Source organism: Pteropus alecto, unplaced genomic scaffold, assembly GCF_000325575.1.
Source record: "Pteropus alecto unplaced genomic scaffold, ASM32557v1 scaffold20, whole genome shotgun sequence".
Lineage (NCBI taxonomy): Eukaryota > Metazoa > Chordata > Mammalia > Chiroptera > Pteropodidae > Pteropus > Pteropus alecto.
This window is the reverse complement of record NW_006436298.1, coordinates 24,865,792-24,886,787: the sequence shown is the minus strand read 5'-3', so window position 1 is coordinate 24,886,787 and position 20,996 is coordinate 24,865,792. Positions and strand designations below refer to the sequence as shown.

The following is a 20,996-nucleotide window of genomic DNA, read 5'->3' as shown; positions in this document are numbered from 1 at the left end:
TTTCTCCATTTCCGTGGTCAAGAATCCATGTGCAGCCTCGTTGAGTATGTCTGGTTCAGGAACTCTCACAAAGCTATAATTAAGGTGTCAGCAGGGCTGCAGCTATCTTAAGACTTGGCTGGGTGAGGAGCTGCTTCTCAGCTCACTTACCTGGCTACTGACAGGACCCAGTTTTTCACTGCTACTGGCCAGAGACATCAGAGGAACTTGTCATATGAGTTTTTCTCCATAGGACAACTCACAACAAGGTAGCTAGCTTCCTAAAGAAAGAGAAATTGAGAGAAAAAGAGAGAGAGAATAAACAAGACAGAAGTCACAGTCTTTTTGTATGTTAATCTTGAAAATGACACTGCATCCTTTTGGCTATTTTATTTTTTGAAAGGAGTCAATAAATCTAGCCTATATTCAAGGGGAGGGAAGTACACAGGGGATGAATACCAGGAGGTAAGAATCATTGGGGGTCATCTTAGAGGCTGCCTACCATATGAAGTAATATTTTATAAATTTCTCAGTATTAGTTTCTAATAAGGTGTTATGAATAGATATAACTCACATAAACAAAAGCTATTTGGGGTCTTCAGTAATTTATGAGTGCAAAAAGGTCTTGAGACCAAAAGTTTGAGAACTTTTCCACATGGTAAAGATGCAGGGCATTGTTCAGGAGTTGATGATATATGTCTCACTTTTATTATTATTCATAGCTTTAAATCCTTTTCCTCAAAATGGTAGTGTTTACAATAGCAGTATAAGATATACAAATGTATATTGAAATATAGTAACCGTCAAATGTATGTATACAGTGGGTGTGGTATCAGGACTTACAAGTACTATATGTACTATATATTTATCACCTACCTGAGAATACTTCATATAAAAAATTTTAATAATATTTATTCAATATATTAAATACTAAGATTGTCAACATTCAATAATTGATGATTTTATTTGATTTTGTTCAGCAAATATTTTTGAAAACTCTGGACAATGGATAGTATCAGAATTAGAGATTTGTGAAGTTTCTACCAAGAAATAATAATTTAAGCTGATATTCAGATGTGATTCCATGGAATAGAGTTTGATGAAATAAAGGATAAAGAATAGGACTTTAGAGTGTGGAGAAAAACATAGTGGAAGAAAGAAGAGAAAACATAGAGAATAGTCAAGGAAATAAAATAGGAAATTATTTTAGGGAAAAAAAAAAAGGCTATCTAAGAAGTATGTGTGATCAGTGACATCGGATACTGTAAAGCTTGAAAAGGACAAAGACTCAGAAAAGGCTTAGATTTGGTGATAAAGATTTAGGAGAAAATCCCCACAGGGTCAGAATGCAAAGGATTACTCTAAGTAGGAAATAAGGAAGCAGAGACAACCAAAGCAAGAGAAAACTGTTGCTAGTAACAAAAGAAAGTTGCAAGATCTAAGGAACAGGGGCATCTAGATGTGTGTGTCTTTCTGCTGTTTACTACTTTAAGCACTGAAGAATTTTAGCAACAGCCTGCATTCTGTATGCAAACCAAGAAGGGCCAATTCTGAATTGCTATATTGATTTGTTGTATTTTAAAAACCGAATGGCCTAATGAACCAAACTTTAGAGATTTATTCTTTTTTTTATTTCTTGCCAGTGTACTGTAGGTACATCCTTGAATTCCCTGCACTGTGTCCTAATTTTGACTTAATCCTCCTGTAATTACAGTTATAAAAATATGCAATGACTATCTGTGATAATGTAGGACAATTTCTAAGGTCAGATACAAAATTCTGGAGTTCTCTATCTCAGCTCTCTCACTTTACTGATTATTTTTGAGCCAGGGATTGAGTGACAGGTAGTTCTCACAGGTAGTCAGATCAAGCCTGCCAGTAATATCCCAAGGCTTCTTGACTTCTAATGCTGGGGTTCCTTATTCATATCACATCTTACTACATTATTTTCTAAATGATTTTCTCCCAAATTATTGCTGGTGTGATTTAACAGAAACTTGATACTTGGAATGGAAGTGGGGGGTCATTGAAGGGGAAGAAATCTCCAAAAAATAAGGGATACGGGGTTGACAACAATTAAAAGGGGTTATCTTTTGGGATTAAATCTTGGAAGTACTGCTCTTAGACTTTTTTCTTAAAATCCTCATCTATTTTCTTCAAAATGATGTATGGCAGGACCCTGTCCCTTGAGGCTTCGTTTTTAGCACAAACCAACCACGTCCTGCACCATTCTCTCTTCTCTACAAGCAGAGTTGCAAACTCCCTGTGGCCTGAGGGTCTCTGATTTTAGACAGGAGTGCAGTTCTCCCTGATGGCATCAAAGTCTCAGGTGCAAGAGCTCTAGAGGTGTCCAGAGTTAGGGAAAGCTAGTGGTGAGTTGGAGCAGAAGCCACCCCTTTGTGTCTGTGCCACATCCGGTGGGGGTTATTTGGAGGGGCTGGAAGTACCAGAACACCTATTCAAGTGACTCTGGAGCCTCCCCTCTGTCCCATGCTTCCCCTGGCTTGCTCTGCCCTGCGCCTAACATGTCCATGTTACACGTCACAGCACGTGCTGCGGGGCCTGTGAGGACCTGCTGAAGGCTTCCAGTGCCGAGTGTTAGGAAGTAGGAGCAGCTGGGTGTTGGGATGCTGCATTAGCAGCTCGGGGTGAGAGGCTGCAGGAGGCAGGCCACCAAAGCCCTGGGGGAGATACGCAGGGAGTGTCCCAGCGCCAGTGTGAGTTGGCAGCCTCTGCTTAGCACCTGGACCTACACAGGTTCAAGGTGCACTGCAGCCACATCTGGATACTTCAGGAGAGCTGGTCGAGGTGAGGATACCATCAAAACTTTGCTGCCCCTCTGCTCTCCCCCCACGATTCCTGCGAACCTCTGCCGAGAGCAGCCTTGTTTATTGAAAGAAAAGGGATTTTTCAATTGTATTTTTTAAACTTGAGAAGGATGAAAATTAAATGAATAGATTTTGACTGAAAGTAAACTCTATGTAGAATAAAGGTGCTAAGTTTGTAGAAACTTAGTGATTTTGCCCCAAAAGTTAAGCAATAAGGATTTGAAGTGGCAGCCACCCCGACTTCTCAGGTGTTTCTCATTGTCTCATGAGAGTTCTCCCTAGACGTTCCAGTTTCAGTAGTGGCGGAGTCTTGTCTGTGCATTGCTCTATTTCGTCTCTATTGTAGCATATATTACTACAAGGGATGTCCTCATTCATTTGCTGTCTCTCCTCCCACTGAAACACAAGCTCCACTAGAGCAACGGGTTCCTGTCTATTGTTGTTGTTTTTTTAAACCATTGTCCTTGGTTTCCAGCACAGTGCCTGACGTGTTTATCAAATAAAGCCGTTTCTAACTTTGGCCACCTGAAATGGTGCCCTTGCTCTTGCTTGTATAGGTAACATCCTCCACATGTTTGTGTTATTGCTTTTATAATATTTTATTGTAATCGTCTTTGAATGTGTCTGTTTTATAATACTGTGAGCTCCTTTACTTAGATCAAGGATCTTTTTGTTCATTTTTGTATCCCAAGTGCCTGACATACAGTGGACACTCAGATTTTGATTGAAAGGTGAAAGCCATCCATAATAGACTAGAGGATTTCTCCTATTGTTATTTTTTCACTTTTCTCCTCCGTCTTGAAAGCCACTCACTCTAAGAGAGGTAGTGTGTGTGGTGAAAAGAATTCAAAATTTTGAAAAGAGAATCTAGACAAGAGTCTTTGCTCTGCTACTTGCTGGTCTGGGGATAATTTCTAAATTCCTCAGAGTCTGGTTCATCATTCATATATATAGATAGTAACACGTGTGGCGCATAACCATTCAGTTTCCTACCTTTAAATGGATTCTGAAAATAAAAACCTACCTTTACTACATCCTTTTAAAAGAAAAACAAATAGTCCTTTGCTTTAGCAGTCCTCTGCCTAGAAAACATATATTGGACATATTTAGTTTTGAGATTTATAGACTTTTTCATGTAAAAAATTTGAATAAAAACCACAAATTAGGCAGATAGAATTTAAACATTGTCCAGGAAGATTTTTTTTTAAAATAAAGGGCATTGTTATTAATATAACTGTTATATATAGTTTTCACAATTTAGGACTGTGAGAAATTTATTACATTTTTAACATGCAAGGATTATTTTTGTACAAAGTAACTTAGAAATACCTAGGAGGATTGATGGGTACTGGCTGAAAGCAAATGTAGTCTCATGAGTTTAGATAAATTTGCACATGGTGAATTATGTCTTGCCTAGGCTCAGCTTTAAAGAGGTGTCATCGACTTGCAGTGAAAGTGTGGAATCAAAAGAAAGAGTGGAATGCATCCTTTAGTGTTTTCATTTTTAGCAATGTGAGTGAACGTAACAATTTTTTTTTTTATAATTATGTAGAATTACATGAAATAACCAGTTTTCTTTTTCATTATGTTCGAACATTATTGGTTTGACCAGGGAAATCTGCTGAAGTATCTAGGCAATTAAGTTATACATTCTATGACCATAGTGAAAGGACCGAAATACGAAATCTATATTTTTAGTTGTGTTCTGCAGAAGTAACACCGTAAGTACATAAACCTAAGACTTCTAACCAAAGGCCATAAGAATCCATAAGGCAGATTATGGATACTTAAATATACTTAATATGTATTTAAATGTATTTAATATTGCTTTTCTTAAAATATTTCAATTATAGTTTTCCCGTTCCCAAGGTGGAGGAGTCTATCAGGAGATAGGTATCTACTCAAAAACCCTTATTGGACGGTGATGACCACGGAGTTGATGTAAGAAGAAAAAATATTTTAGTTTAAAATATAAATTTATGGCATAACATTTTTTAAGGCTAAAATAAGATCTTTTCAATCAGAGGAATATTTTAAATCATATGTAGTTAATGTTTTCAAGCACTGTATAAAATGCAGTTGTGACATATTCATCTCAAAATCTAAGTGAGTTATTAATGAAAGAAATGGCTTTTGTAGGTTCATAGAAAATGGCAAATAAATAGTTTGAGTCTGATATATGCTCCAATAGAGCAAGAGTTTTCGTTTGTTTTGTTCACTATTCAACCCCAGTGCTGAACAGTGATGACACATTGTAGGTGCTGGATAAAGATTGAATGAATCAAAGAGTCTCCTTACCATTATTACTGGAATAGTCTTTAATGATAATTTTCCACTAAAGTTGTTACAGTAATTTGTTCATCAGATTATTTTAATTGTTTTCATTAATATTGAGAAGATACATGTATTTATAAATTGTTATAAGGCATAAAGAATTATAGTCCATTGATATCTGTACACATGATTAAGTTTAAGAAAAAGTATGTTACCAATACCTTAAAAATTCTCATGTGCTCTCATCCAATCTCATCTCTTTATCCTTCCCTCAGAGATAACAACCACTATCCTGAATTTTACATTTATCATTCCCTTGCTTTTTTCTCTGTAGTTTTACCTCATATATGTGTACTCCGAATATATTGCTTTGTTTTTACTGTTTTTGAACTTTATATATTAATGGAATCTTGCAGTGCTTTATTTTCCTGTATCTTGCTTTTTCTCATTCAAAATTACTACATTCCTGAGATTTATTCACAATGTTGCATGTAGCTCTAATTCATTTTTATTGCTGTATAGTAACCATTATAGATGTATTATTTATTTCTTTTATAGTTGATGGATGTTTGGGTTGCTTACAATTTCTTGATGTTAAAATTAGTGCAGCAGAGAACATTCTAGTATATGTCTCCAGGTGTAAGTGGGGATATTTCTAAGATTGGAAGTGGTGGTCATAGCTATGCATATCTTTAATTGCACTTGATAATACTAATTGTTTTCCAAAGTAGGTAGGCCAGCTTATATTCTTATTACCAGTGTATGAGAATTTGAGCTCCATATCCTTGGTAGTACTTGATACAATATGAAACAATGAAAAATGCAAGGAAAACTTGATGAAAATACAATCTGTGAAAGAGTCTAACATTTCTTTTTCAATAATAGTGTTAATAGGCAAATATTTGTGGGCTATAAAAGAATTGAATAATATAATCAATAAACACATTTATTATATTCTTACATTCTTTGAGTAAACATATGCTTTCTTTATATGACTTAGGACATTTATGAAAATTTGATCATGTAGTTGGCCACAAAGAAAACCTTCAAATCAGAAAAATAGAGATTTTTATAGGCCATATTCTCTGATTTAAAAGTTAACCAATTAGAAATAAGTAATAACAGAGTATCAAATCTTAATTACTTGGAAATTATAAAACATAATTATGATAGCCCTTGGAGCAAAGAGGAAATCAAAGAAGCATTGAAAAGAAGTCTTTCAAAAATCTATGGAATAAAAATGAAAGATAGATCCATAGTACTTTTATTATTAAAGAAGAAAGACTAAAAATAAGGACATTTCACATTTAAATTTATCTTGAGCATGCATTAAAGAAAAAGGAGTAAGAAAAATATTTAAGATTCGAAATAATATAGACCCAGAAGATTAAAACAATTACATGCAACTCTGTAATAACATAATTGAAACACTTATATAAGAAGATTTCCTAATAAAACAGAAATTATCAAAACTGTCCGAGAAGAAGAAATTTTTAATACACAAATGGACATATCTGAAATTTAAAAGTTGGTAAATGTAGCTTTTAAAAAATATCAGGATCAAAGAGTTCCACAACTGAGTTCTTGCTAGCATTAAAAAAAAAAGAGGATAAGGAATTTTACTGTATGTAAGTTATACCTCTGTTTTAAAAAAGGAAAGGAAAATAGAGAAAAAAGAATTCCAAATAATTCTGATATTGTTCCAGGTACTTCTGAGAGATGCAAGCCTTCTCAGTTTATATGTGCATAAATTAAATACTAATCTGTTAAGTATAAAAAAGAAAGCCATGAACCAATCTCACTTATGAATTTAGTTGAAAAAAGTGTAAATAAAATCTTAGCAAATGAAGCCTAGCAAAATATCAAAGGAATAATACCCTACAGTCAAGTACATATTCTTTTTCAGGAATGCTATGATGTTTCCTATATCAGGAAAGTTAATACATAATTTATTATATCAACAAATTAAGAGGAAAAGTGATTATATTCATAGATTATGAAATGGAAGTTGATAAAATTCAGCAATCATCCCCAGTAAAAACAAACAAAATCAGAATGGGAATAGAAGGAAACTAAATATGATAAAGATTGTTTAGAATAACATTTGCTGTTGATTTTTCATAAGCAGTAAAATATTGATGCCATTTTAATTGAAAAAAGGAACATTTTCAATTAGGTGTTCCTACTGTAATCTTTATTACTTAGCTTTGTTTTGGAAGTCCTAGTGAATGCAGTCAGTGAAATACGATAATAAAATAATTGGTATAGACATGGAAAAAGTGATAAAATGATCTTTTCCTGATGATACTGAATATGGAGTGATATGATGAATGTAATGAAGAAGAAGAGTGACAGAGACTTTCCTTAACAGAAAAAAAAACCTACTATAAAGCAACTCTAGTCAAATTACTATTGTAAGTATATAGAAATAGACAAATAGATCAGTGGACTAGAATAGAAAGTTCAGAAATAGTTTGCAATATATATCCCTGTGTGTGTTTGTGTATGTGTTTGTTGTGTGTGTGTAATAAAAGTGGTATTTCATATCAGTGAGAAAACAATGGTTTATTTTATCAGTGGTACTAAAACAATTGGATATTCAGATGGAAGAGAATAACAGCTTATTAAAAATGAATCATAGATGGATTGAAAATTTTTAAATAATGAATTAAATTTTGAAGAAAGAAAAGAGAAGAAAATTTAGGAGACTCTATGTATAACTTAGGGTCTGGAAAAACTTCCTTAATAGAAAAACCAGAAGCTTTAAAAAGAAAAGATAGTTTTATTAGATTCTGTAGTTATTTAAAAATTGCCTTTCTTTTTTATATACGTTTCATTTTTTTTGTTTGTTTTTTTGGATAATCCACTTTTAATTTACAAAAGTATTGGTTCTTCACTACAGTTTGTGAAGCACCAATTTAAGTTGTTTGTCTATCTCCTGTATTTCTGGGAAACTGGAACATAGATCTAAGAGCATCAGACAGCTAGAGGAGCTGTCTGATGAACATTTTTTTTCCAAACACTTCCCACGAGTAGACCTCTAGTGACCAGTTTATGCTTGCTGAAGAAAACCATCTAGCTACAATTAAATATAAAGACTTCAAATTAAAATGGGATTTGAGTTAACCAACTCAGCTCATTCACACTAGAATATAACTAAGTCTGCATGATATGCAGTTCTTCCCTGATTTGATAAGGGGAAAATAATGATCATTTAAAGTATGAGAGAAAAAGATGAAAAAAGTAAAGAAGACAAACTGAAGACTTCACGATTTTGCCTGGGTTTGACAAAGTGATCCTCATTTGGGTAAAGAAAAACTATGTATTCAAAAGTCTTTCTGAATTAACTGCTGGTGTTCTTTCCCACTTGGCATCACATGTGAAGCATTTCTTTTAAAGCATATGCCAGCTCTTTTCAAAGGGAGCTTTGTTCTCAAATGATCCACTAATTGAGGTATCACTGCAGAAATTGGGACAAAATTCAATTTATATTGTAGAACTCCTTAGTGTGGTTCATTTTTCAATCCCCTTTATCCTCCCTTTGTACTTCCAAACACAGCCTTCTCACTGCCATAGTGATTTCAGAAGATTCTGTAGCAAGTCCTCAGAGGCCCATTGTGCAGTAACAAAGAATTCTGGCAGTGAGCATCTTTGCCTGCTCTCCTGAGTGGAAGGCTGCCCTCATCCCTCACTAATGGTAGAGAAAGACAAGCATTGCCTAGGCCTTCAAGCTTGCCAAGCACTAGGAATCCAAGCAAGAACTCATCATGCCAATCAAACCTGTTGGGTGGATATGCGGGCAGGTGTTGAAGAACTTTTCTGGAAGAAGTAATACACAATCTTATAAAGGGGATGTGGGTGCAGGAAACTGGGAATCAAGTCCTCTAGGGTTTGGTTGATTTTCTTAGTCACCTAGGCAATGGACCCATGTTCTTTTGAATGATGGTTAGAGGATATTTTTAATTAAAGCCTTTTTTTTTTAACTTCTTTTTGTTTTAGTTGAGGGGATCCAGAAAGCAATCATGGACCTTATAGATGAGTTTAAAGATGAATTCCCCACCATCCTAAGATTATCACAATCTAATCAGGTAATGTGATTTTATACCTTTGAAAAGGATTATAAAAAGTATATTTTTTGTATCATGCCGATTATTTAATGCTTGATGTTGAGATCAGTGTTTGAAGTTTAGGAAAACATTAACTTCACCCCAGAAATACAAATTTCAACTCATGCTCATTGGAAGAGATTGAAGATGTAAAAGTGAAGTAGAAAGATAAGTTTAAAGACAGTCACTGAGTTATTAGATTAGAAATCTAGAACTCTCTTATAGTCACAATTGCAATGTAGTTAAAATTTGCTTAATGTAAAATCAGAAAAATACCTAGTTATACTTTAATTAAAATCTATGGCAATTAAATCAGTGAAAAAAACCTAACTGACCTAAATTATAACAATGGAAAGATAAGTATTGTATGGGTGTGCATTTTAATGTGGAAAGAAAATAGTGATGTAAATTTAACAAAGTATACATATATATGTTTAAATATTTGTTCCAGCAAGGATCTGAGTAATACTGGGATCAGAAGAGGGGTTAGGTAGAGAATTGTGAAGAGACATATATGGTCAGGAAAAAGTAACATCTTGTTTAGGGGACACAAGTAACCCAATTTATTCAAAAGAACACTGCTCTTAATGGAAGAGTGTTGTTTCAGTCATTTTGACCATAGTTAGAATGGAATATATTGTAAAGTTACATGGTAACAGCAACCATCTATTTATCCAGATATCAGACTTTTGGAAATGTCAAATATGAGGAACATAGCCAAAACCTGGAATAAACAAAAAGCACTCTGAGTAACAGTAACCAAAAAGCACTCTGAGTAACAATAACCAGAAAGGCTATATATTTCATTCCAGAGAAGAGGTATTAGAACTACCTTTAACCATTTATTTAGACAACTAGGCATTGGACATTTACCAAATACGTTAATACTTATTACCTGGATCTGGGAAGAGGGAATATGGAGATAAACATGATAGGATTCCTTCAGTCAATAAACTTACTCTAAGGGAGACAGAGTTGTAAACAAGTAGTTGCATTGGAATATGATAAGATGTATATTCAGTTTAGAGGAATGAATCACTACCAAGAGTGGCCAGAGAAGGCTTAATGGAGGAAGGATGCTTAAAGTGAATTTCAGCGGATGATTAGGAGCTTTCATAGTGAAGAAAGAGATAATGTAAATGGACAGGAACAGGGAATAATAGTCCAAAGGAAGCAGTCAGTTAAGCCAAAAAGTATAAAACATTATGTTCTCAGAATGTCAAATAAATCTTAATAAATGGGATGGGTCTTAGATTTAGACTTTGGGGAGAGGTGATACTGAAATGTAGATATCTGGATGTACAGAGGTAAGATGATGTCCAGATGACATCGTATTTCTAAGTAGAATAGGATAAAGCTTGAAAGCTCCAGAAGTCAAACCGGATTTTGTCATTCCATATCTTAGACTTGATGTCTAAGTTCCTTCCCCTCTTTGCATTCCCCTGGTCTTGGTATATAAATTTTTTTGAAACATTGGAGACTTTTCTTGGCTATGCTCTGGAGTATTAAGGAAAGAGATGGGCAGGTGACTATGCTTGGTCTAGGATGTAAAGTGGTTAAGGCTGGCACAGTAGTGGCAGTAATTATTTAGAGAGCTTCAGGATGAATCTTCGGGAGCCAAAGACAGGCATCAGAAGCCCTGATGCCTTTCCAGTTGTGATTCTCCCACCATTGCCAACATTAGAAAAACTGGGGTTTTGTTTAATCAAACTTTCCTTACAGTTGCAACTTTCCTTACAGTTCCCTTCATTTCTTCCTACCCTGTGCATAGCCTCATTATTACTAGAGCCATAGCATGTTTTCTGGTGAAATAGACTGATATTCTGATCCCCAAAGAGAATTCTAAGTTCCCATTTCCAACTCACTGAAGTCATTTACTTAAAAGAACTTTACCCCACTCAGGGAAGAATATAAACATAGTTGAAGGAACTTCATTTTCAAACACTAAATATTGTTCTTTTTCCACCATTTACTTTGAAGAACGTATTGCTGAGATCGGCAGGAAACTTGAGTAGTTAGTTAGGGGATATTATAATACATTGAAGTTATTTGCTCTTCAAAAAAATTATCCAGAAAACAATGCTAATGCTCCATTGTTAACTATATTATTTTTGAAAGGTCAGATTGTAAATGCCGCAAATTTTATTATTTCCACGACTGCCCATACTTCCCAAGCATACTGAAAGAATGATTTTAAGAATACTTAGAGGACTTTATTAATTGCATTGTATTCTAAATCTCTAAATTTTGTGATTAATACTTAAATCTTTTTTAAAAATTATTATTTTAGTCATTTATTTATTTAAGAAAAGGTCATCTTGCTAGTCTGGAGCAAAAAAAAAAAAAATGAACGAAGGGATGGTGGAATTTTTATAGAGGAATCTACCCAGAAAAATGGTTATTACATAGTTCTTCATGGCTAAAGATTTTGAAGAAAACAATTTTTTTTCTGAGACCTGGGGTATGTTAATTGTAGAATCGTGGCTTGAGGTTGTGGTTTCTGAGATCCTGTACTCTTTACTCCCTCCCTCCCAAGCAGCCTGGACCCCAAGGGCCGCAGCATTCCTTTAGTAAAAAGTAAGTTTTAAAGGTTTGCAGTTGCACGCTGCAAATGATTTTCATATGAGGTTGTGAAGACTTAAAATAGTAAACCTTTAAGTTTAAACAAACAAAAAAATGCATGCTACAATTGGAGAATTAAAAATTTTGAATTCAAGTGATCTTTGCTTGAATGAGAGAAATCATTCATAGCAAATAGGGTCCATTTTGTGGGGTTTAATTATGAAAAATGCTTATGTGTTTTATCCTGTAATTACCTTGCACTTAACTGTGTACTACAAAATTGGGAATTGTAGACAGAACATTAGAATCCATGCAAAATTCATATTTTTACATCTGTAAATATACTTTTCTGAATTCTTTTCTTTTCTTTTTTTTTTTAAACATGCAGGACAAAAACTGCTGGGGAAGCACCAATGATGTCTGGAAATTATTTGTATTGTTATTGGGGTTTCTAAATATGAGAGCAGGACTGTAACTAGAATGTTCTTTAATTCAATTATATTTTTGTCTTTGGCGAGGTTTTTTGTTTTTTGTTTTTTGTTTTTCTGTTGGGGCTCTATCATTGTGAAAGTTACAGAGCACATTGTGCACTGAAAACTTTCTGGGCAGTTTCTAATTTAATATTTGGTATATTTCTCTGATATTTCCTCATATTAACTTGTTACATTTTTCTGACACTCTTCATTCATTCATTTTAACATACATTTACAGAGCATCTACTATGCGCCAGACACTATTCTAGGCACTGGGGAAAAATGAGTGAGCCAGATGGATATAAAACACTGTTATAGAATTTACATCCTAGTCAAGCAGAAAAACAATAAACAAGGAAAATAAACTATTATGTTAATGGTAGGTCTTCAGGAGAAGAAAAAATATAGCAGAGAAGGGATATGAAGTAGGGGTAGGGATAGAGAGAACAATTGATGGTTAAGACCTGAGAGGTGACTCTTGAATTAAGGCTTGAAGGAAGCGAGGGAGTAAACCTTGGTATCCTCGAGGGATCGAAAGGCATAGCAAGTGCAAAGTCCCTGAGGTCACCAAATAATGAGGAGAGAAAGGAAAGAGAAAGATGAGGAGGCCAGAGAGGTAAAGAAGAGAGAAGCTCTGTAGGGCTTGGTAGACTGTTGCGTTTGCTTTGGCTTTTACATTGAGTGTACCAGGAAGCCACTGAAGTGATTGAGCAGAAAATCAAGCTATGATCTGATATAAGTTTTCGTTGTAACTTTCCGGCTGATGTATTGAGGAAAAGAATAAGAATAGATAAGAATGTAAGCAGGGAGACTATTGAGGAGGCTAATTTACTAGTTGGGAGAAGAGGTGATGGTGGTATATAAATATAATGGACTGAGTGTTGGTACTGGGACAATGAGAAGTGGTCAAATTCTGGGACTATTCAGAGAAAGAGTTGAATAAGATATGCTGACAGTCTGGTTTTGTAGGTGTAGGGTTGTAAAAAGCTGATGTAATAGAAACTAGACCAGCATTAAAACTGCTGATGATAGAGAAATGAGCATGGCTCTAGAAAAAAGAAAAGGGAAAACAGGATATATATTCAAAGAATGGAGCTCAAATAGAGAATTCTGGAGCAGAATTCTTCAACCAATCTTATTAACTGATGCTAAGTTTCTTTTGGTAAATAGTCTTTAAGTACCTTTGTGTGTCTCTGAGGGGTTGGTGGGATTGGGAGTTAGAATTTCTTTTCTGACATTTGGTGGTGTGCTCAGATGATGGTGATGACAAAAGAATTATTGAAACTTGCACACTTTGCGACCAATTTGAGGATGCTTAGGTCAAGAATAAAAAATAAAATGAGGGAAAAGAAATAAGGATTTGTTAATTTGAGGTCAACATTTCAATTTACACACATGGTGTGGTAAGAAAATATATAGCATAGGTAATGGACAAAAAGGAAAAACTGTTAGCTCAAAAAAAGAGAAAATAATTTATTTAAAAAATTTGCTACTAGAGCTAATTTTAAAAAGTAACTAACTGGACTCATCATCATAAATTCTTGACTTATTTTTTTTAAAAGAAGAATGGCTGATTCTGCATTTAAAAGAATGTAAATAGCTGTCCTCAGTGATCACCTTCATATTCCCAGAAACATAAGGGACCACAGAACATGTACCCCAGTGCCCAGATTTGTTTTATAATACTATTCTTCTTAAAAGCATTAATGGTCTTCTTGGGAACAAGTTAATTCCGTGTTTTGTGTCAGAGAAGATAAAGGTGGTCAGAAACATTCTACTGTCAGAAGTAATAATTCTTTCAGAGGTATCTAGGAAAGTACCAAAAAAGAAACACATTTAAAAAACCATGAAGGGAAGAACAGTCTTCAAATTTAACCATTTGAGCATTAAAGAAAACAAAAATGATATTAATTAGGAACAGGTTAAATCTGTTGCAAAAAGCCATGAATTCATGATGAGACTAAAATGAGAAAGGTAACACAAAGTCTGCTAAAGCATTAATGTAATGCACACTTGAATTTTTAAAAATATTGTTTATAATAAATGCTGTATTTTGCTCAACACAAATTATGTGAACCTTACAGGAGAGTTTTGATGAACAGATTGTCAATTACAAATAGCCTTCTTTATCTACAGAAATAAAAATTTAGGAAGACAATTTTATAAAAGGGGAAGTTGAATGAATCAATCTAGTATAGTGTATGGGGAAATTAATCAAGATTGATTAACAGAAATACATGTATAAAGTCAGTGAATCCGGGCCAACATGTATAGATCACCAAGATTTTGTAAAGAAACTTAAAAAATAAAGAGAGGGAGACTGCAGAACATTAATGTTTTGCTGCAAAAATGAAGGGCCTTTAAACACTAAATGGCCGTGAATACGAGGTTTCAGTAAAGGTGCAACTACATATCTCATTCCTGTTTGCCCTGGCAAGATGGCCCTCACCTTATGATTATAAATTATAATAAGAGAAAGCACAGTAAGTTGTGCCAGAAGTAAAACCAAACTTATTCTAGCTGCTCCACCTTTAGAAGGAGTTGAAAGGAAGAGTCTGTGTAGTATAGAGGAGGAGAAATTCCTTCCTCTACTCCTTTTGAGTTCTTATGGCTGGACAAATAATAAAATTGGCACAAGACCAGATTAACAGGAGAATAACCATTTTAATGCGTGTACACAGAAGGCTGTAAATTATACTCAGAGAAATGATCAAAGTAGGCAGCTTTTTATACCTTTGAGACAAATAATAAATATGTGAAGAATTGACAGGATAAAGAAACTTAAATTTGGGTGCTTATTAGTGAGAAATCTAAGCAAAGTTTGGGCTTGGGTAGTAAATTAGTAAAAACAAGACAAAACAAAGATTCATTTATATGCATTTCTCAGCCCTGAATTCCCTAACTCTGGTGATAATGTCTCTCTTGTTAGACTCCAGGTGTAGGGAGAGCACTTTTCACATAGGAGATTTATCTCCTGCTTTCAGGGAGACAGAAAGAGAGATCAGAGTCGTTCTTGCACTAGTAGTTTCTTAAATAACTTTAATTCAAAATGATCAATATGCTGTTTTCGGGATAATTTGGGGTGGCCTGCCCTGGGCCCCAACAGCAGCAAAGCATAAGGTTACAAAAGAAATTGAATCTGTATGTGCAGAAGCTTTGGATACTACAGACAATGTGTTTTTTCTCCCCAGTATGCTCACAACCAAGGTAAATAATAATATCAAGTGATATTATTATTGTACCTCATGTTATTCTGTTTGCTCTACCTACCATATAACTGCCCTGTAAGGACTGCTCTGTTCTAAAGTGACTTGGAATTGCAGCAATAGTAACAGCCCACAACTTAGATTGCATTCTCTATTATTAGTATTGATGAGGAGGGTTAAGACCACTGGTGGGCTAATAGGACTTACACCAGAAAGTTACAGATTAAACCACAGTAGGACACCAGATGCTGCAGAAATGCACCCTTGTTGAAAAGCTACAACAGCTTTTGTTCATCTCCAGTGGCAAATGCTAAACAGTATGAGATGTACTGAACTTTGATGAGAAAAACAGTAATAAAATTATTACTTCAGGTTAAAAGTTGAAGTATTTAAAATATATAGCACATTAGCTCTTCAACAAATATATGATGTTCATTGTAGACCGAGAAGTCCATTTAAAAGAAGTTTTATACTTACATATTTTAACTCAAAAAACAGAGACTCAAAGTTGCTTATACTAAAATGCCAGAAAAGCCTATAACATTACTTAAATGAATCATGGAAACTATACTTGTCTGTTGCCTAGAATGAGGTCTAACCTCTTAAGTAATTTCTCTGTGGTTCACTTTCTAGTAGAGCAGAGAACTACATTATATGTGTTTTGGTAATGCCACAATTTTTTTCCTATCAGAATGCTCATAGAAGTTTTGAAGTTTTTAGAAGTAAATGTTTCCTAAGCTTGTTGATTAGTATATAGGGTGTTTGTTTTATTTTTCTTTAAATTGTACAGTCTATTATGTATGTATGCTATATTTTATCATTTAAAAATTTTAAAGTAAACTTGGAAGATATTTGTAAGTTTCAAATAAGAATTATTGATTGAATTGTTTATTTTTGAAAGAGCTCTTTTAAAAATATCAGTGCAAAAATATAAACCCAGAGAGAAAACTAAAACGTTTATGTTTAGGCTAGTAATGTAAGTTCTGGGTATTTATCTTAAGGAAAAATTCATATAGTCATATAAAGATTTAAGTACATGGGAGGTGGTCAGTGAGTTGTTATGGAAAGTGGGATATAATTATTGGACACTGAGCATATGCTCAGGACCATGCACAATGTACAATTATGTGGTACTTGGTCTCTGCCTGAAGTAGATTTTAATAATTCACTGGAGAATCACACATCAGTCACTTTTCAAAGACTTATTTTCCAGAAAAAAGAACCCATGCAAAAAACATCCAAAATCAGAATGGCTGTTGCTCTAGCCAAGATCAACCGGGGGACATTAATTCAAGGATTAAACAGCATATCCAAATCCTCCAAATCAGTGGCCAGACTTCTACAACCTCAGCTTGTTTGTAGACTTTTAGAATTAAGGGACATATCTCATCGTCTGCTGAGAGAAGTTAATGCGCCAAAGCAACCCCTGTATAACATGCAGGTGAGTGAATATTGCATTAGCTCATGAACTCCTTTTATAAAAACTGTTTTGAAATTGCAAAATTAAAAAAATGAAAAATGTAGCACATTTGGTTGTCCTAAATGCAAAACAAGAATAATTAGATAAGAGAAATGAATGGTTGGGCCTTTTTTCAATATAGTATATTATTCTCTGGTTTAAAAAAGTCTGGAAGAGAAAATAATGTGGACTTTTCTCTACCTTGTTATTTGATTGAAGTATATGAAACTGTAAATTTCAAATGTTTCAACCTGAATATAAGCATACAAATTACCATTTATGTCAAACCCAAAATCCTACAAGTCTTAAAAATGATTGTGTTTTGTTCCCTTTTCCCCATAACCTATGTTTTCCAAGTTTATCTTTGGTTCACATAACATTGAATATATTTAACTAGAAACTCATTTCCATAGATCCACTAACGTCCAGGTTCTACATTGTTTCATTGAGACTCTGTTAAAGGACAACAATTCTTAAAACTTTTTCGGAACCAATTTTTTTCCCCTAAACTCTATGTCACAGAACTCTGGGTTTTTCAATCTGGACAATATTCAAAGCATTCTAAATGTTTATTCCAAAAATTCAGAATCTTGCAGGTCTGGCATCTAAACCTCAAAGTGAATCAGTTTTAACTCTTTTGTTGAAACGAGAGAAAACCTGGTTGAAACTGAGTTAAGCCAAAAAGGAGGTGTATTGGTTCATGTAGTTGAAGAATACAGAATTGCTAAGGTTTCGGGCATAGGTGGACATAGGTACGCAAATGATGCCTTCAGGATCTTGTTTCTCTCTTTCTCTCCTTCTCCTGGCTCAGCTTTCTTTGTGTTGACTCCATTCTTAGACTGACTTTTCTCTCATGGTCACAAGATGATTTGCATCTGTTCCAGAGCTTCATCCTTCCAGGTTCAATTACAGCAGAAAAGAGAGTCCTTGACCCAGCATTCCCAGCCAAGTCCTGAGGTTCACTCTCAGAGAATGGCTTACCTCTAAACCAGAGAAATGGGAAATGAGATGTATCGATTGGCCTAGGACTAGTAACCTAGTAACCTAGTAACCTAGTCCTAGTCTGGAGTGGAGGTTGGAGCCCCATCCAGACCACATGACCTGAGAATGGAGAAAGGATGAATCCTCAAGCCAAAATCTGAGTTGTTTCAAGAAGATGAGACAATGAATGATGGGTGGCTAACATCAACAACATATTAATTACATAGGAATCTCTCTATATACAAAGATTTTGAGATTTTCAGAAATCATCAGATAGCTCAACTTTGAACTTCATGAGACAGCATTTATAAAAGGCTCTTGTAATATTTGATGTTAGAGAAAGTAAAAATGTTCGTTTGTTAAACACTAAATGCTCTAAGCACTGTAAGTCTTATTCCTGTACCTTTAGATCATCAAGAAGAAACAGAGCTGAACCATATTATCTTAAATTTCCACTGAAATATTTTTCTGAATCTAATGTTTTGCTTTGATGTTTCTTTCTTTGCATTGTTAGACCCAAAATTTTTACAGAGGCTACAGAGGCTTGATGTAAGAAGTGTCCTTGGAAGACTATTTCTGTATTTATTATGAAATCATGTTTTAAAAGCATTTCCATTATATTATTCAGAGCCTTTCATTTTGCTCCTCTTTGCTAAGTCAGAACTGTGAAGGATCTGAGGTTTTATGCTATTCACAATCTAACAAGTTAGCCTGCCAGTTATACAAATATATGTGCATACACATGCACATACAGACACACAAGATACAAGACCCTTGGGGCAAAGACACAGATGGTTTATTATTCACAGTAAAAGCAGCAACCAGAGCAATATCTTGTGTCAGTTCCCTATACCTCAGTTTCCATAAGGCAATATGATGAGAGCTAGATATTACCTGCGCATGTATGTGGTAAGTTGCATCACAGGAGAGGAAGCCTGAAGCTAGGTTAAGCTTTTGATAGGGATGCTGGCATGTCCACAAGCCTCTGAGAGAAAAGGAGAGAAAGAGAAGAGAGGGAGAGAAGGGGCGAGGGAGAGAGAAGCAAATGTCTCTCTAGAGAGGAAGGAAAGGGCTTTATCTTTTGTGCCTTGTGACATGTCTTAGGAGGTACATTTCTAGATCTCTCTAGAGAAAAATACTTTGTCTAGCTTCCAAAGCTGTTTGCTATTCAACAATATCCTTTGCTCAGAAGAACCAATCTGTATAGGAATGAGAGACATCCATGGAGAATTATCTCCTGATCCTCAGGAAAATTCAGTGATAGAAGAATAATCTATATTTCCAGTTGAACTGGTATTTTCTTTTATCTAATAATGAGAACACAAGCCACCATGCGTTTGCCTTTTTGCCTTGACTGATAGTGAGTTTTAGGGGTAAATTTAGAGCTTAGCTGTGACAACTTATTCCAGGAACCCGAGATGAGAGAAACAGGTTGAGGGATTAAATAACTTGTCTAAATAAGGTCCATATGCTGACTGCGACGGTCGCTTCTGACATCAGTTCAAGATCAACACCCGTGCAATCTCTTCTCCTTTGCTCTTGTTCTACTTGTCTTAGGACATAGCTTTAATTTTTAAAATCCTTATCAATAAAATTAAAAAAAAAACATATAAAAGGTAGTTTATCAGAAGTCCCACCAAAATTTACATCGGTAGTAATATTTTGCCACATTGCCTTCAGATATCTCCTTTATAAAAAAAATATGTTAACCATGCCCGATCCTGTCCTCTTTTTTCTCCACCAAAGGTAATTGCTATCCTGAAGTTGATGTGAGCATTTCCATGCAAATGTTTATATTTTTACTACATTTGTATACATCTATTATTCTATGTATATTTAAAATTTATATAAAAAATATAATGTACTTAACCTTCTAAAACTTCTTTTTTTCACTCATTATTTTTGACATATGTAGCTATGATTTATTATTTTAACTTCTTTGTGGTATTCTAAGAAATAATCCACGGTTTGTCTGTTACAAGACAGATAGGCAATTTAGTGTCCAATTTTTTTTTTGGATTACAATCAGTGCTTTAGTGAACACTTGTAAATGACTTCTTATCCATATATATGAGACGTTCTATAGGTTTATATCTCGAAGAGGGATTGCTGGGTCATGAGGGATGCACATCTTTAATTTTATTATCTGTTGTCAAAATACTTTTCAGAAAAGGTATACTTGGGAATCATTGTGATTCTTGAATCTGAGAATAGTTTCTTCAATTCTGGAAAATTCTTAGCCATTATTTCTCCAAATATTACCTCTTTCTAATTTTCTCTAATCTCTTCTGGAATGCCTATTAAACGTACTTAGGACCTTCTCATTTTATTCTTTTGTCTTTTTACTTCCTCATATTTTCATTTCTTTATCTCTTTTTGATGCCTTTTGAATATTTCCTCTGCTATCTTCCAGTTAACCAGTTCTCTCCAGCTGTATCTAATATGCTCTTTTCAATGTGTTTTAAATTTCAAACATTATCTTTATTGTTTCTAGAAGTTCTATTTGGTGTTCTATTTTTTTCTACTCAAAGTGTCTTTTACAGGTTTATTATATCTTTTAAAACTGTCTTTAATTATTTTAAATATACTTATTTAGGGTATTTTTTAAAGATTATTCTTTGTAATATTTGAGGGATGCAAATATTTCTGACTATCGTGATCTATATTGTGTCTTACTTATAGTAGATAATTTCCTTTGGTATTTTTTAACTGAAACTTTTTCTTCAACAAGCATTTTTTTCTAAAAAAATAGAAATCTCTTCTAGCCTTGATGGCAGAACTTTCCTTCTAAAGGATTTTGCTAGTGCTCCAGGAGTATCAGCCCCTGGTAGAGACCAGCTTTCTTCCTAGACTGTTGGGTGCCGTTGTCCTAGTCTCACTTTCACTGAGACTAACTATGCAAAGGCCTAATCCTCACCTCATGTGCATCTAAGTCTCATCTCCAGTCTCTTTATTAAAACTCAAGCCCCTAGTCATTATTTCAGGGTCTACTTACACACTTACTGCTTCAACTTTTAGTTCCCTCTTTGTTCCTGGTGCAGAGATCCTTCCTTCCTTCCTTCCTTCCTTCCTTCCTTCCTTCCTTCCTTCCTTCCTTCCTTCCTTCCTTCCTTCCTTCCTTCCTCTCT

The 20,996-nt window shown here is 34.5% G+C and overlaps 1 protein-coding gene across 3 annotated transcripts in view; it reads left to right on the top strand.

Moving 5' to 3' along the window:
• Positions 1-20,996, top strand: part of SPATA9 (spermatogenesis associated 9) — a 59,204-nt gene that overhangs the window by 21,594 nt on the left and 16,614 nt on the right. For all 3 annotated transcript variants that reach the window (XM_025047868.1, XM_025047867.1, XM_025047869.1), the window contains 2 exons: positions 9,081-9,169; positions 16,642-16,869. In XM_025047868.1, coding sequence (XP_024903636.1) covers positions 9,081-9,169; positions 16,642-16,869 — 317 coding nt within the window. The remainder of the gene's footprint in view (positions 1-9,080; positions 9,170-16,641; positions 16,870-20,996) is intronic.